Source organism: Etheostoma cragini, chromosome 8 (genome assembly GCF_013103735.1).
Source record: "Etheostoma cragini isolate CJK2018 chromosome 8, CSU_Ecrag_1.0, whole genome shotgun sequence".
Lineage (NCBI taxonomy): Eukaryota > Metazoa > Chordata > Actinopteri > Perciformes > Percidae > Etheostoma > Etheostoma cragini.
In genome coordinates, this window is record NC_048414.1 from 18332943 (window position 1) to 18350056 (window position 17114).

Sequence of the window (17114 nt, forward strand, 5' to 3'; positions counted from 1 at the left end):
TGCTCCTGTGTGTCGAAAGGAGTCAGTTGAGGTGGTTCGGGCATCTGGTAAGAATGCCTCCTGGGCGTCTCCCTAGGGAGGTGTTCCAGGCACCGCCAACTGGAAGGAGGCCTCGGGGAAGACCCAGGACTAGGTGGAGAGAATTTATTTCCAACCTGGCCTGGGAACGCCTCAGGATCCCCCAGTTGGAGCTGGTTGATGTGGCTCAGGAAAGGGAAGTCTGGGGTCCCCTACTGGAGCTGCTGCCCCCGCGACCCGATACCGGATAAGCGGTCGAAGATGGATGCATGAAGTTTATATTGACGTTTATATGTTCTAAGATGTTCAGTTGCATTAGCACTATTAGTCCGCTAGCTAGCTATAATATGAGCAATTTAATATGAAGCTGATGTGGATGTTATTTGGTTATAAGTGGCTAGCTTATTCAGATGAAAATATACTCATAGCAAGTCCTAGCTTTGCCATTCCCTGGTCCCTTTTACAAAATAAATATTTCCTGATGTAGGCAATGATTCTTTTCAAGAATTGGCTTATTCTTCTTTATAATGAAAAATTAATTTGTTTACCTTAAACAAATATTAATTGCATCTATCAGATTGCATCGAATTGCACCGAATCTATTCAACGTTGAATCACTGAATCTCAGAGATTTACTCTACTGGAATTTATGCAATTTGGTGAGGTTGAGATACCATGTAATCTAATATTTCAATGTATGAAATTGTAGATTTTTATTGATTACAAAATCAGTTCCTCCAAGTTGCAAGAAACTCTGGTTATTGGTCAAATCTGTGATAAAGTTGTGATGATTGATGATTCACGGAGATTGGTTGAATTTGTGTGAATTGTTGTGATTACAACATCGCGAAATCCTGGACAAACTGCAAAATATCTATTCATAATAGACAAACATACAGACGCAGCAAAACAAATATTAATTAAGTCCTTTTAAACATGGACTGTAATAATCAAAATAAGGTTTATTTTCATTTAGAAAGCTGAGAGCATTTTGTTTGCAGAAACTGCCTTTCTGTCTAACTAATTCCTATTCCCCCCATCGTCACTGTGTATTAGTCCCTGTTCTGCCTTTTTAGTGTAGTGTAGAGAAGCTAAAAAGTAGTAATCTTTTTTAGATTAGTTATTTTTGCATTAGAAAGACAACAAAGATGGAGAAGACGCTGACTTGCAAAGCTAGTAAACCTCTTGATGAAGACATCATTCTCCATCTGAAATGCTTTTACAACACTGTGCAATGTGACCTACTTTCAACCACTGTCAAAAGCAGCCCTAATGCTAAGGCAGAAAACACAACACAATATGTGCTGAGCTCGCTGAACCATATGTTGCCAGTAATGAAAATTTGAATAAGTGAAAAGCTTGCACTGATCAAAACAATCGCGTTGCATCAATAACTGAAGTGGAAGCAGCTCAAAGCTCTAAAACCTGTTGGGGAGAGTGGCTTTTGATGTTCCATTCAATGTTCCAATCGTTTAACAAGTGCTAGCTGGAGTGGCCCGACATGAAGGGCTCTCCTACGCTTATTGAATGGGATGCATGGAGATTTTATTACTGCCTGTCTAGTGACGACAGCTGTGTTTATGTGTATATGCATTTATGTGTGTATAGTCAAGTGCTAGAACAAGTGGGAGATTTATGATTTAGCACTGAGACTAAAGAAAAAAACTTTTGAAAAGCAATCAAACAAAAACCTTGCCTGCCACGGCTACTTTTCTCGCTGGAATAACACTGTGCCAGCTTGGCCACAACTGAAGGCTACCGTAAAGCCTTTTAATTGAATTCAGCGTGTGAGCCATTCAGAGTGAAACATCCTAGGGAGGGGGCTCTGCAGGAGTTAACGGCTGTATCTGTGTACGTGTGTTGTGCACAGTCAATGATAAGGTGTTATGTAAGTATGTGTAGCTATAATGGGACAGGCTGGTTTGAAAGCTTCACCGACTGGGTGTTTCATGGTTATTGTACATAGATAACATGTGTTATGTGTTGTCTCTTGTGACCTTATGCTTTACCCAAGCCAAGTCTGGATAGGAATTCAAATAAAATGGATTCAATTAATCCCTCTATTACAGTATTATATAGTAGGATATATTTTGAATGGATTTGGCTCTAATTTCAGTGTTTTAAATTGGATGTTATACATGTGTATATATATATATACACACACATAATACACATTATAATAGCAATGGAAAAATGCACTTCATGCAGAGGCCAGTGTTGGAAGCGATGTACAGTAAGAATTCATTTGAAAACTGAACTACATCTTGCATTCCAGCCACACTAACCTGTAGTTCTCTGACCACCTTCTTGATGAGGTAGTTGCCCAGCTCCACCCCTTGAAGGCCAGCCTGGGTGGAGGAGATGGAGTAGAAGACGGCTGCATTTATCTTATTCACATCCTCCTCTGAGTCAAGAGTGGCGAACTCACGGACAATGCTCTATGGGGAGAAAAACATTTTTGTCGAGTAACACAGCCACATTGTGCATCACTCACCCAGATAAAAGCCCATTCCCAGTGTTCTTGGCTAGATAGATCTAGTCTCTTATCTCTATGTCAGAGCTTCTGGAGCAAAACTGTGAAATATTCTCAAATTGCAGTGTTCAGTTAAACTACCTTTTTCTCACTGTACACACCAAGGGAAGGAAGTCTGTTGAGGCTGCTCTCAGAGGGATTTGCAGTTTAAAAGGTCACTGTATTGTTTTTGATTTTTTTCACACAGCAATACTCCAACGTGGTGAAGTGAGACAAACCATTACAGCAGCATGCAGCTCTTGCTTCTAACCTGAATGTTGTCAGAAATGTCTTCTGTGAGGGCCACGTGTAGAACAACCAGGGGTTCTCCTGGCATGGCGGCATGGGTGAAGGCATAACAACGGCGGTATGGCCCCACTCTGCGCTTCAGGTCAGTCCAGTTCCTAACAGGGTGCACTGCCTCATACCTGGCAAAGGGCTGATAGTTAGTACTTCAGTTTTCAATTAACCATTTGTCAGCCCCGCCCTGCTTAATAACCAGCTGTCACACTTTCCATTTTGTATAAATAGTGTGGTTTATAGCGATAACAGCAGATTTACCAATCAAAGGTTTAAGCAATTATTGAAACACCCAGTCTTTGATTTCAGATAGAGATGGACAAAAGATGGGTTTTCCTCTGTAGCTCATTGTCTCTTCTGAAACAACTGTTGTTGGCAGATTTTAATAGCTGTAGGTAATTCAGCTAACTTCTGCTCTGGTAGTTGGTTTAAACGCCGCCTTTGATTTTTTCTAATGTTTCCAACTGACTTTTTACCACTACTACTTTTGTTTTAAAACAAGAACCCTACAAAATGTGTTTCAAATATGCATTTGATGGCTACATAGGCCTAGTCCGGCCATCACCAGACCAAGCTCAATCTTTTAAGATTGAACATTAGTGTGGGGAGACTACTCTGTATTTTTTTACTGCACAAGAGCAAGATCAACGGGCATAGTTCAAATGACTCTGTACGCAGTGACGTACTTTGCCGACAGCGGCACCGACAGGTTGCTGTGCTTCGGTGGCCGCCTTGTTGAATGTAAACAAAAAGCTGCTTGCCGTTGCTTCTCTATTGTCATCATGTTAGATCCACCAATAGCGCGCCAGGTGGACAAGCCAGTTTGAGATTGGTCTACACAAACAAAAGCAGGATAGAAAAAGGTACAGGTCGCGCCGGCAGACCGGGCTGGGTTTATCCAGTCTAACATAGGCCTACATGATGGCTAAAAGACTGTGGCTTAACCCCAATGCTAACGGCCAGAGCCCTCACTAGTTTGAAGATTCAGGTCTTGTATTGCAGTGTAGAGCTAGTTATCTCTAGTATGATGATAGTCCAATGTTTAATTGTATAAAACGTTGTTAAGATGCATTGTGGAGAAGTTATATGGAACAGTATGGTCCCCTTTTAAGTTTACAATGAAATACTTATTGGCCTTGGAAGTAACAATGTGGTAAGGGAATGTTACTACTGTGTAAGCTAGCTGGACATGCTTAAATTTGCAGTTTAGGATTAACAGTTGAACACAATGTTTAACCCATTCCTTACACTTGTGCTCTTTTGGTTTTGGAACAGCTAAATTAATTACCACTTTCATTTATATGGAGAAGTGCCTAGTCATGGCCACTAAGCTGTGATTGGATAAAAACTATTCAGGGGAAGGGTTTAGCAAAGGGTCGACTGGCATTATTGTACTGTATATTTTATATATAAAAAAAGAGTGATGAAATAAAAAAGAGAGAAAGATAAAAGAGAAGAAGAAAATAAGGGAGGCCCTTACTGGCTGATTCTCTGCAGGATCTCGCAGGGGGACTGCCAGGTGATTCTCTCCAGTCGGAGCAGGCCTACAGAGAACCACTCAGACAGCAAGCTCTTCAGCGTGCCGTTTAAGTCCTGGGAGAGAAAAAAAAGTTGAGAGTTTAGAATTATCATCCAAAACTGAAAATTCACCACATTCTTTTATTTGTTAAGGACAGCTCAGCTGCCGGTCTGTTGAGAAAAATGAGAGCAGGATAAAACACTGGTACTGTACGTAGTCACATCCCATGAACGTGATGATTAAGAAGTAATCAGAGCATCGTCCTTGGACTGTTGCTATAGAGTTTTTTTTTAATACTTTTTCTTTCTTTATCTTATAAAGAAGAAACACCATAAAAGTATTCTCTAGAAACTCAAGCTTTTATTTGACTATTAAAATAAGTGGTTAAACAGTCTTTAGCTGATAGAACTCACAAACTCTAACTTGTTGATTGACAGCGACGTTGCTTGAGTTTATCTGTCAGCTATAAACAATTCCATACACACTGTGCGGGGTGGATGGTCCCCTGGGTTTCTGTATGCTGTTTGAATGCTTTCACATTATGAGTAGTGATTTGTTTGAGCTTGCACAGGTATACAGGAGGCACTTCAATAAACAACTTGCCATTTTAAAACAGGCCTGTCCCCCTGCAAAAGGTCAGACTTCATTTAAAGCAAATCTCTAGCAAACACACAAACAAAGCGCACACGGTGCACATAAATACAGCTCGTACTGGCTATATTGGCTGTTCCATAAGGTGACTTGACTTCGGGTGTACTTTAATGCCAGCTTGTCAGTCATAATAAAAGCGAATACAAACAAGCTCAACTATAGTCATGGTGTGAAAGCTACTGGCTGGAATTCTCTGTGAGCAACTATCATGACCAAAGCTAAGAAAAAGTTGAAATTCTTCCCCAAATTCAGCATATGCATCAGGCCCTGCATGCTGAAAAATTCTGTTGAATGAGGAGCAAATCAAAGCAACCCTTAGGAAAAAAATTGTTTAACAAAACTTCCATCACTATTTATGTGATGGTGTATGTTCCCATATATATGTATTTTATTTTTTATTTTATTTTTGTGTATTTGTACTATTACTCCTATCCTCACAAGGTGCCTGAGGTGAAATAATCTATGATGGGTGATAATCTCAGTCAGGCATTTCTGTGGGAAACGCGGCACATAAACAACCCACCAGAGTGCAGCCCCTGCCTTAGGTAGCCAATTCTCACTGACACAAAAGGAAGGCCAAACTGAGATGTGCATTTTGTTGACCTAGCAGAAGATGAAGTCTTTTGAAATGGAAGGGTCTAGCATTCAAAGCCTGAGGTTAGGAGAGACAGAGGAAAGGGAAAAGAAGAAAAGCCTGCACTCCATTCGAAAGAAAATAAAGCAATACATGTTGACACTGGAGCTGTGTCACTGCAGTGAGACTCAGAAGCCGATACAGCCTCAGTTACCTTGAGCTGCGGTTATATTGTGATTACATAGAGCGATGGAGAATGCAGTGCCTGGAAGGTACCGCCTGTCTGTCCAAGGCCAAACAACCACAGGCTACCAAAGTGTTTCTACAGGTCAAACTCAGAGCGTGCCAATACTTTTACTCCAGTAGGCTGCATGCCAGTTGTCAGCCTGGCAGTCTCTGTGGGGTGAAAAATAGCATCACTGATACTCTGTGAGATCCCAAGGAGCAAACTAAAATGATGTCTCGGACTTGTCTTTACATCTTTCATCCACTCAGTTTGCAGACAGGTGAGCAAGGATGAAAAGCCTGGAGGTAGAAGGAGTGATGAGGAACATCAAAAATCAATTACCCGGCCAAGAGAGACTAATCTAGCATACAATTCAAGGAGACACCCTTGCAAGAACCACAGCATTCACAGCCTTGTTAAATCCAAACTTTCATTACTTTAGTCATTTTAGAAATTGTTCGCTTTACCCCCCCCCCCCCCCCCCCCCCCCCCCCCCCCTCCATGTTTCTGTGCTACTTTGATTATGAGCATCATTTTCTGATTGCAGATTTTTTTTCTCCCCTGGTATGCAAGTACTATAAATACATGTACTAAAAGCTTCATATTTACCATGACCTTTTCTCATTTTTAGAACAATCAATTGTGGTAATAACAAGAAAAGTTTGCTATTCACCCCCAAGACCAAGGTGTTAAGGACTCAGTACGAGTGCTCTGTAGGTAGCTTAGACCTTTTCAAGGGACAAAATGTCTCAGTGGGCCTTGGCTATTGAGATTAAATGTTTCTGAAGTTCTGAAGCACCTCTCAGCAGGGCTAAAATAGGTATTGAGCAGGAGAGAAGAGGTAAGAGGTCCTCTGGCAAACAGGTTCTTTGAAAATCATATTAAGTGCTATTTCAAACCAATGACTTCAAATAGCCCTGGGTGATCTCAAGCAAGGCACTTTTATTTTTCACCATTGGCTCACAGCGTTTAATGCACATCAGTTTTATAATCTTGATTTTTTTTGTATCTGAATTATTGGTTGACAAGCTTATCCCAGGCCACCCACAGCACACTGAAAACACCAAAAATCACGATACAAATAAGCCATAAAAACGTAAGATAACTAAGCTCTTCCATCACTGCTTAATTTATAGGTGCTCTAAGCCATGTCATGCGTTTTTTAGGCTACAAATTATTTTGGTCACATACAGCAAAGATCTCCTCACTATCCATGAGCTGCCTGTTCCCAGAACACACTGTAAAAGAAACACGGTCCCTGTAGACATCCCGTGGTCAAAAAAATGGCAACAAAAACAAAATGCCCCAACCTGCACCACCAAACATAACAGTGTTCCAGCCAATAGCCGACAAAATGGAGTTGGTTGAGCCATCACCGCAGCAGCATTAGGGGACAGGCAGCTAGCGCATAGTGAGATGTGTGCCGTATGTGATAAAAAATGTTGTGAACTAAATATCACGTGACATCGCTTAGAGCACCTTTAAAAAAATAAAAAAAATAAAGAACTAAAGAAATATGTAAACGCGTACTTGGTATATAAAGTCACACACAACCTAGCTCCACCGCAATTTGTTGCCTATAGCAACATATGATCAGATACTATTTGAGTCACAAGGGGATAATAAGAATAATTATTAATGATAATAATAATAATAATAATAATAATAATACATTTTATTTAAAGCGGCTTTCATGACATCCTTAAGATTAGACTGTTATTTCTGCAATAAAATTAGTTTTTTTAGTCAGTCAGAGGGTCAAGAGAGTGGAATTCAATCCCAAACCACATCAGACAGTTACGTATACAAAACATATTTTACTAAACAGCTAAAACAATGGACGGTCAATACATACAGTAAACATATCAGCACTAAAAGTATTGAATATGCATGCATTCTGTTAGTGCAATGTCAACATATATAAATGTTACTTATTGTTTCCTCCCTGTTTACTACTGCTTGTATTGTCCTTAACAGCTGTCCCCTTTCGGGCATTAACTGAATTGAATCTCAATACAACTACTACACAAATCAGCAGTTTGCATTTCATCCAGTGTGATTGAGAAAAAAAGACATGCCAACTATGTCGGACATGCCAACTATGAAAGAAGAATTATATGGTTTAGATTAGGCCACTAAATCCCAAATAGTATTGTCTCCAATGAAAAACCAAAGTATCTTTCCAGATGGTGGGTTTTTGTACTTTCTTTATGTCTACTAAACACACCATAGGGGCTCCTGCACATACTGCAGCTTTAATACAAAGAGCTGGTGGCCTGTGACACACAAATAGAAATTCTCCAGCCTGCAAGCCACCAGTCGATTTAGAAATACAGCTTCATGCAGCATAAACTCACTATGACTCCCACTTAGAGATACAGCCAACATAAAGAACCCAAGTCAGACTGCTGGTTAAAACACACAGACAAACACACACACACACACACACACAAACAGAGAGAGAGAGAGAGAGAGAGAGAGAGAGAGAGAGAGAGAGAGAGAGAGAGAGAGAGAGAGAGAGAGAGAGAGAGAGAGAGAGAGAGAGAGAGAGAGAGAGAGAGAGAGTTTCATCTTGTGTACAACTAAGTACTGCATGTAGAAAAAAGTAGTTGGACATGCAGCCTTTGGTGCACTTTAAATACAAGCTGCACTCCTAGTACATATCAGTGAAAGAGTGTGTTAATTACCACTGAGTGAGAGAGCAATGTATTATTCGCAAAAGATCTAAGGTAAATTCCATACTTTGTCAAACTAACAAACTTAACTAAGTACATGGGACAAACTTAATGGCACGCTTGCTATCTAAAACATATTTTACTCTATTATTATTATTATTTTACTTCAGCGTATCTGTATGAGATTTTAACTGTTGAACTGTGAAAACAACAGGTCATTGCGGTCATCCCATCAACTGGTTTTAGAAGTCCCAAGGTCGAGGTACAAACACTGGGGTGATTGCGCTGTTTCAGTTGCAGCATCAAGACTTTGGAACATGTTACCTCCTGACATTCGCACTATAACAGACGTAGCTCGTTTTAAATCTAACCTTAAAACGTACTTATTTAGAATGGCTTTTAATACATAGTAGCGTTGTGACATTTTCCATTTTTTTACTCCATTCTTTTTGTTATTTACTGTATGTTTTATTTCCTTCTGTTTTTAAGTTATGTTTTACTGTTGTTACTTTATGTAAAGCACTTTGGAGACCTGCCATTTGCTGCAAAGTGCTATAGAAATACATATTGATTGATTGATTGACATACATAGACTCCAGTGCTGAATTGATTTAAAAATTGAATTACATTTCCCTGAGTATAAATTACTAAACAATGAGACTAGAAAGGGTAGCTTTAAAAAAACAAGTTGCCAAAAAATGTGCAAAGAGCATGGGGACCATGTCTGTGTGATGAAACATTTTAGATTTTTTCCCCCACTGTCTCTCCTTTCAATTTGTTTTTCACTTTGTCTTTAAAAAAAATATTCAACATATCATTACATGCCTGATTTATCGGTTTATCCACCTTGTTACTGCAGCAAAGTAGCTCTTGCCCCTTAGTGCGTTAAAATGAAAAATTATTATAGGGTCTATGTAAACACAAGGGTGTCTGTGGAACGGTGGCAGCTTTAAACTCTACTCTACTGTGCTCTGTCCAGCCAAGATGAGCAGAAAATATAAAGGAAGCCTTGAAATTGAGATAAGCAATACCTTACAAAAAACAAAAACAGCTTGGTATATTTATTCGCAAAACACCCTAAGCTACCAGGAAATTTAAAAAAAAGTAGTTTCTCTAGTTTGGCTGGTAAGGAAGGGAAACTGGGGAAAGGGTCATTGCACTTAAGCTGTGGGGAAATTTGAGCCATGTGAATGAAACTATGAGTGCAGTGTGTGTGTGTGTGTGTGTGTGTGTGTGTGTGTGTGTGTGTGTGTGTGTGTGTGTGTGTGTGTGTGTGCGCGCGTGTGCGCGCGCGTGCGCGTGCGCGCCTCAGTGTGGGGGTGAGTTGCACTGCAGTTATACTTTGCCTTTTGCTAATGATGTTAAAATATTCCACATACACTGTACAGTCTGTAACAAAAATCTATCAGGTTCAGCTGCTCAAGCAAAGGTACCAAACGCCTGAACGCGAACGGCATTATATGACTCATGAGAGCACCCGTAGAAAATGTAAACAAATCATTTACCCTGATGTGCGGGCTCTCGCTAGCTTTGGATGAGATTATTTCAAGAACATCGGCTCGGAGATCCACCAGAAACTTCACTCCCCCCTCGACCCTGCTTATATGATTAAGCAAATGTTTATAACGTGGAGTCAAGCCGTACCGCAGCCTGTCTTCAACTTGCAAAATGGTTCCGACATCTCGTAGCTGAGTGTCCAACAGCCTCAAGGCGAGCTCTGAAACGCTTTTGTGGTCTACTCCGAAGTCTTGCGACAGCTTCACCAGGAAGCCGAGTTTGTCTTCCTTCTCCAGACTGCCGTAGAAGTGCATGAAGTCCATGCTGTTTGATTCGGGAGGAGGAGGGGACTTGTCTCTCGTCTCGTATGTGGGTAAAGGTGCAACGACTTTCGCCAGTATCTCCTCCATGTCCGTGACACCACGAATTGGGGTCGAGTACCAGCGACAGCCGCTGACGTCCGGGGCCTCCAGAGCCGCTTTCAGTACAGTCCACTGCCGCCAGCACCTCACACTGCTTCGAAAAGCCCGAATTGCAGGGTGGGAGATCATCTCCGGTAGGGAGCTCAGCTGTCTGTTTTGGGCCCCGCGACCAGTAAACACACAGGAAGGAACCGTTTCCGGGTGTCTTAAAGAGACAGTACAGCTGGCATGGCAACAAGTCAGAAGGAGAAAGCACTGGGGAGATGGGTCTGCCATTGGGTCGGGAGACTGGGAGACTGACAGGCAATCAAAGTGCCTAGAAAGAGATTTTCATTCCACAACATACTACTTTTATGACACGTTTTTTTTTGCATAGATAACATCCTTTGTGTTACCAAGGTAATACATGTCAGTAGTCGTACAGTAGCCTAGGCTGGAAATCAATCCATTTTATTTCTATGGTTTAACCCGTTGACAGTGTTGACTGCGGCTTGGATACATACCAAGCATTATTGCTTCTGTCTACAGCACTTTGATAGCAGTATGATAATATTAAAACAGTCTCTGTAAGGTGCAACAACACTATTTTTATTTTTTTAAATGTCAATGTTTAATTTTTTTGTCAAGGGAAGTTAAAATTTATACATAATATATATTGCTAATAGGCTAATTAATATGCCTAAGTCGGTCATTATTTTGACAGTCTAGGCTCTAGAACAAGGGTCATCAACTACATTTTTACAAAGGCTTTTTTCTAAGCAGACACTCTGGGGGCCAAAATGTCAAACCCCGATGTCATAAATCCCAAATTATCATCTGATCTTCAGCTTCTACACGACTGGTTGAAAAAGAACCACTTAACCATCAATGTAAACTGAATGTACTGTATGTATTTTCACTCACCCGGAAAAAGTATTTCTTTTACTGATTCTATTACTTTTGCAAACCAAGATCTTGTTGTCACAAATACTTACAAATATCTTGGTTTGCTACTTGATTCATACCTTCCACACTGGGAACACGTTTTTAACTTAACCAAAAAAAGTTGAATCAGAAACTTTATGTGTAGGCAATAACAAGATCAGATCATGTCTATATTTTTCGGTTTCTGAAACCTACCCACATGCAATTGTGTTTTCAACTGTGTCCTACTGTCTTCCTAGCTGGTCTCTTACAACTAAGGAAATTACTGAACCAATAGCTTGACTATACAATGTGCGGCTGTGGCTCAGTGGTAGAGCGGTTGCCTGCCAATCGGAAGGTTGGTGGTTCTGGCCCTGCAGTCCCATGTCGAAGTGTCCTTGGGCAAGACACTGAACCCCGAGTTGCCCCTGATGCTGCGCATCGGAGTGTGATTGTGTGTGAGTGTTTATCTGATGAGCAGGTGGCACCTTGTAAGGCAGCCTCGGCCACAGTGTATGAATGTGTGTGAATGGTGAATGTCTCCTGTATGATGTAAAAGCCCTTTGAGTAGTCGTTAAGACTAGAAAAGCTATTTAAATGCAGCACATTTACAATGGAGCTCTTAAGAACCAAACTAATCTTCGAAAGTGGTCTCACCGTTGCCATGCGATTGCATTTTATTTTCAGATTAAAAATGTCACCTTACTAGCACTTCTCCCAACATACAATATGAGACCAGTGCACTTCTACTATAGGTCAGTCTCACAGGCACTCATTCCAGTCCCCCTATACAAAAATAACAATGATCAGAAATCTTTTTTTCTACATCCACCAAAATTTGGAATGGCATTCCCCATCACATCAGAACACTATCATCCATCACGTATTTAAGGCATACAAAATTCTCCTTATTAACAATTAAACTTGCACACATTGATTGCTCATGTGTATATATTTGTCAAGCCCATGCTGATGTCCTGTACAAATGTTTCTGAACTCATGTGCCGTAACTGTATTGTTGTTGCAGTTGTCCATATCTGTCTAGTCCATTTGATGTCCTGTACAAATGTTTATGTCACAATATGCTGTAACTACTTTCAGTGTTTTATGTTCCTGCAGAACAGGAACCTGCTGGAAACCAGTTTTTAAACTCAGTCAGGCCCGTTTTTGTGACTTGTTACTTGTAACTTTCTTGTATAATAAATAAAAGGAAAATTTCAAATAAAGAAAATGAAATGTATTTATACCTAATACGCCTAGTCTTGTTAGATATATTCACTTTATAACCGAATGAATGCAATGTTAGATGATCCATTTTCATGCTCCTGTGAAGACAGGTCACCGAATTACACGGGTCACAGATTACGATGTAACACAGATAACACCATCCAACCTTGCAACTCTCGGAACTTCCTCAGCCAATCAGAAGTAAGCTAGAATTGACGCGTGCTCAGCTCACGGGGTCAGCTCAACAACGCTAGCAAAAATCAGGCGAGGTTCCGCTGTGTCCATCAAATGAATTGAACCGCCTAAAAAGTTTGTATTTTTCATGAAATATAGCCCAGTATTGGACGACTTTAATTAGTGAGCTCGTCCTTTCACGTTAGATTTCCACTAGCTATACAATGTTCCGCCATCGAGAAATATGATATATTTTCTTTTAGCTAGCTAGCTAACTATTACTTACTATATCTTTTTTCCTGCTAGCTCGCGAACGTTAGCTAACAGCTAACTAGCTAATTGGCTAACTTGGAAAAGCCAAACATTTCCAAGACGGTCATAAAACAACGTTTTATTATGAACCCTGTTTTTCTCCCTCCCAGCTGTAGCGTTAAGTGTATTTGCTTCCAATCATATAATGTTCTCTGTTCTCTACAGAGGTAGCTAACGTTACATGAGAGAAATGGGAAGAGAGAAGGACGCTAAAGGAGAAGGCAAGGCCAAGCACAAAGCAAAGAAACTGAAAAAGCTGAGTGATTCTGAAATCGCTGGTCCCGGGGGAGATACGGTCAAGTACAGGTGAGGATTGTGTGACGTTAACGTTAACAACTGTAAGACTGTTAGTTACATTGTTTGCTGAAAACGGTTTAGCTAGAACCGAATCATTATTCCGTCGAGTGCAGTTATACAAATAAGTTACCTGCTTTTAGTTAAGTTAGCGCAACTCTTTAATAATATGTATGTGACCTGACTGCAGCACACCCAACATCTGATCAGCATCAGCTTAGGCCACACATCAAAACTTCTTTTTTTTGTTGCACGGATTCTGCAGGTACATTTGCGTTTCATGTTGTTGAAATGTGGAGATAAATGAATTTGGATAACAGCAGTCTTTGTGTGTGCTGCTACACACAGAGAATGTTACGCTGGCTGAGCTGTCGAGCAGGCTGGTGGCATTTGAGCATGCATTAATTTCACCGAGTACAGTGTGGGTGGGTACTTCATCTTCATATGAATACATTAATTTACCTTGACATCTGATGCGTTTATCACCATGCATATGTGAGCAGACAAATGAATGTGGAGTGATCTGTCATTGGCTTGTGTAATTGATGAGAGCAGGGAGATGAATAGACACTTGGAAGCGCCACTGGCAGTCGAGCAGGCAGCTTTCTGTGACAGCTAGCCTCATGTTATTTCATGGCACACTGACGAAATTGCTGATTAAGGTTCTGCTTATCCTCATCAGCTACAAGACTCATGAAAGTTTTTTTTTTCCTGAGCATGACAGGACCTCTTGCTTTGAATGTTTTGCTGCTTTAATCTGATGTTGAAAATTGAGGATTTCAAACATATGGGGGTCAGGGGAAAAATATAACCTTTGGTGATCTTTTTTTAAAATGTATTATTTTCCCTGGAATCAATATTTTTTGTAAATATATTTTGGACCAATGATTCACCTAAATATTTTATGTTTATACCGTACCACTGACAGCGATACTACATTATATCAGTTTCCAGCATAAGTAAAATTGCAGAAGTAATGTTCTTCTTCTGGCTGACATGTGATGTGCATTCTTCTTAGGAAACCATTAGTTTTTAGCAATGTCGCATGGTAGGAGTGTATTATCCAACTTTTGTTTTGTTAAAGAAAGAAAAGAAAATCACAATGCTCAGTTTTATTGAATATCAATACTTCTAGAATTGCAATATATGAAAATTGCAATACAAATTGAATTGGCACTCATGCATGGTAATAGACTCTAATCGGGACAGAAGCATATCGTCCCGGCCCTACGTACACAGATGGGGATTACTTGCTGCTCAATTTTGTGTGACATCATCCCAGCCCTGGGTGAAAATGTCAAAATGAAAAGAAAAGTGTTCAGAGCTGTAGGGTGATCCTATGAGATGCTGCTTGTCTTGTTGAGGGCATGTTATAGCGCTGTCTGACTAGAATGATACTACCCAGGCAAAGGCACGAATCAAACATCAGCCCAATATTCTCTCACGTTAAGCCTGAATTCGATAAGTGTTGCTCAAACTATCTGTTAGAGGCCTAGTCAGTCATGTCATAGTAAAGTAAAAATCAGCTTTCTCCTCACAGTTCTGCAATATTCTGCTCATGAATTACAAATACTAAATCACTCACAAGCTTTTTTCTTTCCCTCTCCCTTTTCCTCCATCCCATCATGACATCCTGATGAGCAGTGTGAAGTCAACAACATCTACAGAGAAGACGCATAATGGAAAGTCTCATAAGAAGGTAAATCACAAATGTTGTCCTTCTCTCAATACTGCACAGCTGTCTTGACATCGCCCGACTTATTCGCAAATGCAAATAAGTCTCTCAGTTTCCATGGGCGTTATCAACTGTGCAGACCAAAATGACCCAGCATGCAACTGATAGAGCTACAACCAACTTAGGGCAACGGAACGACACATCTCTGACTGACACGCTGCTTAGTCTGTTTTGAAGCAGGAAAAATGGCGGACATGTCACAAACTCTCTCAAATTAAAGCATCGGTACACTATGATGTGTTTCTGAAAACATTTTAGATGAGAAATATACAGTACTGTAACATAATCTTGATTCGTATTTGAACAGCATTGGTCCAGCACGGGCGAATCGCGGGTCAGCAGAGAAACACACGAGGCGTGTATGAAATGTCTGTATCGTCACTGCGCTTCATTTTTATGAACTATGATATTCTGGCCATGGGTCAAATCTCTCGGCCAGGTCCAGCAGCTCCGTCTCACACGCTATTACTCTACATACTGAAGTTAGTTGCATTCAATAACTTCTTCTGTGTTCTTTGCCGTGGCGGCCGCAATAGCAGTGTTACCTTAATAAAAATTAAAACTGTAGACCAATGTCAGAAGTGTGGGCCGGCGCTGTGTGGCAGGGCTGCACGGAGAGACAGAGGAGAGAGAGTAGAGGAGCGATCCAACACAGGCACGCCTTTACAGGTGAAATGGGTCATGTAATGCAGAATTAAACCATATTGATATAAACAACATTGCTTTGTATGTGGAGAGGCAGCGGATGCGAGGACATTAGGTGCTGCTTACTCGCACACTAGACCCCTGTGAGCTAACACACACTAACTAGCACTGGTCACTGCTGTTGTCTAAAAAACAACACAGACGTGGCAAAATGTTGTGTTTACTGGTAAACTGGGAAACCTTGTTACTGACGTATGACAGACTGCAATCTGTTGTATAATTTTCCTCACGTCACTCTGTCTTCTTTGACCGTCTACTGTCTTTTACGGAGCTGCAGATTGGCTTTGCAAAAAAACCCGGAGCCTTCTATGAACGGAATGTCCCCTTTTAAAATATCGCTTGATTTCGCAAATTTGATCGTGGGAAGGCAAAATCGTGATCGTGATTAAAATTTGATCAGTTGTGCAGTCCTACTTAAAACCGCCCCATGTGAGATTTACAGCTGGGTTTGGCCCATCTAGAGTCTGGACATCTGGAAATCTGTTTGAATGGGATGGGGGGGGCAGATGTATTGGCTGGAGGAAATGAAACACGAACTAGCAGTTTCAACAGGTTTTCAGGCTACTGCACAAGGCTAGATGTGGCTAAAATCTGACCAGCTGTCGTATTTAGTTTGAGGCCAATTTAGAACATCTCAATGGAAATTCAGTGCCATCTTGATCCCTGGAAGGATTGTGACAGTCATGTGAGTCCATCCATAACTCGTGATCCGTCTGAAATTAGCAGCAGGGTGAAGATTCCAGCCCCAGTTACCCACTGACCCCGGCTCAGACTGTCACAGCTGCAGTATGTGCAGCAGCTTGTCCTACTAGGTTACCTATGTGTTATTTCATTCCCACATTGGCAGGGATTATTCAAATGTATACCAGTACCCGGAGCAGTTGAACTAATCATCTTACTCTTATCTTAATAATTCCAGTCTAACCAAGAGCCTCAGACTGTATCAGAATCCGAATACTTTATTGATCCCCTCAGGGGAAATATTTAGTTGCGGTTAGTCACGGTCAAATTCAAAGTAAAATAAGGGTAAGAAAAGAGCAAATCAATGAGTGTTTCAAAGTAACATAGCTTACTGCAAGGAATAAATAAAAGGTTAAGTAGAACTAAAGTGGGATTAGGTTACAATTAAGTTCAGGTTAAAAAGATTGTTTCAAATGGATTGTAGCAATTCTATTGTAAGGCAGTGTCAACATGTATATAGTACGAACATAAATAAGTATGTTCGTAAATAAGTAGCAGCAGCAAATGAATAGCACATATTGTGCATGTAGTGTGTTAATTACTGCACCAAGTAATTATTGTACACAATGTACAATAATAATTGTTGTGTATGAAGAGATGTGATGTGGAGATATGTGCCGTGAGACTAG

At 40.6% G+C, this 17114-nt stretch overlaps 2 protein-coding genes across 3 annotated transcripts in view; one reads left to right on the top strand and one right to left on the bottom strand.

The window, feature by feature from the left end:
• The window catches only part of mlycd (malonyl-CoA decarboxylase), a 14990-nt gene extending 4394 nt beyond the window's left edge, over window positions 1-10596 (bottom strand). Inside the window, exons 1-4 of the mRNA XM_034879258.1 lie at window positions 9981-10596; window positions 4311-4423; window positions 2802-2958; window positions 2304-2456 (exon numbers count right to left, since the gene is read on the bottom strand). Coding sequence (XP_034735149.1) covers window positions 2304-2456; window positions 2802-2958; window positions 4311-4423; window positions 9981-10523 — 966 coding nt within the window. The 5' untranslated portion in view covers window positions 10524-10596. The remainder of the gene's footprint in view (window positions 1-2303; window positions 2457-2801; window positions 2959-4310; window positions 4424-9980) is intronic.
• A 1989-nt stretch (window positions 10597-12585) lies between these two features.
• Window positions 12586-17114, top strand: part of zgc:173742 (DNA topoisomerase I, mitochondrial) — a 35201-nt gene continuing 30672 nt past the window's right edge. Inside the window, exons 1-3 of one of the 2 annotated variants that reach the window (XM_034879247.1) lie at window positions 12586-12899; window positions 13176-13316; window positions 14949-15003. In XM_034879247.1, the coding sequence (XP_034735138.1) occupies window positions 13192-13316; window positions 14949-15003 (180 nt within the window). In that variant the 5' untranslated portion in view covers window positions 12586-12899; window positions 13176-13191. The remainder of the gene's footprint in view (window positions 12900-13175; window positions 13317-14948; window positions 15004-17114) is intronic. The other variant, XM_034879246.1, reaches the window with a different exon arrangement.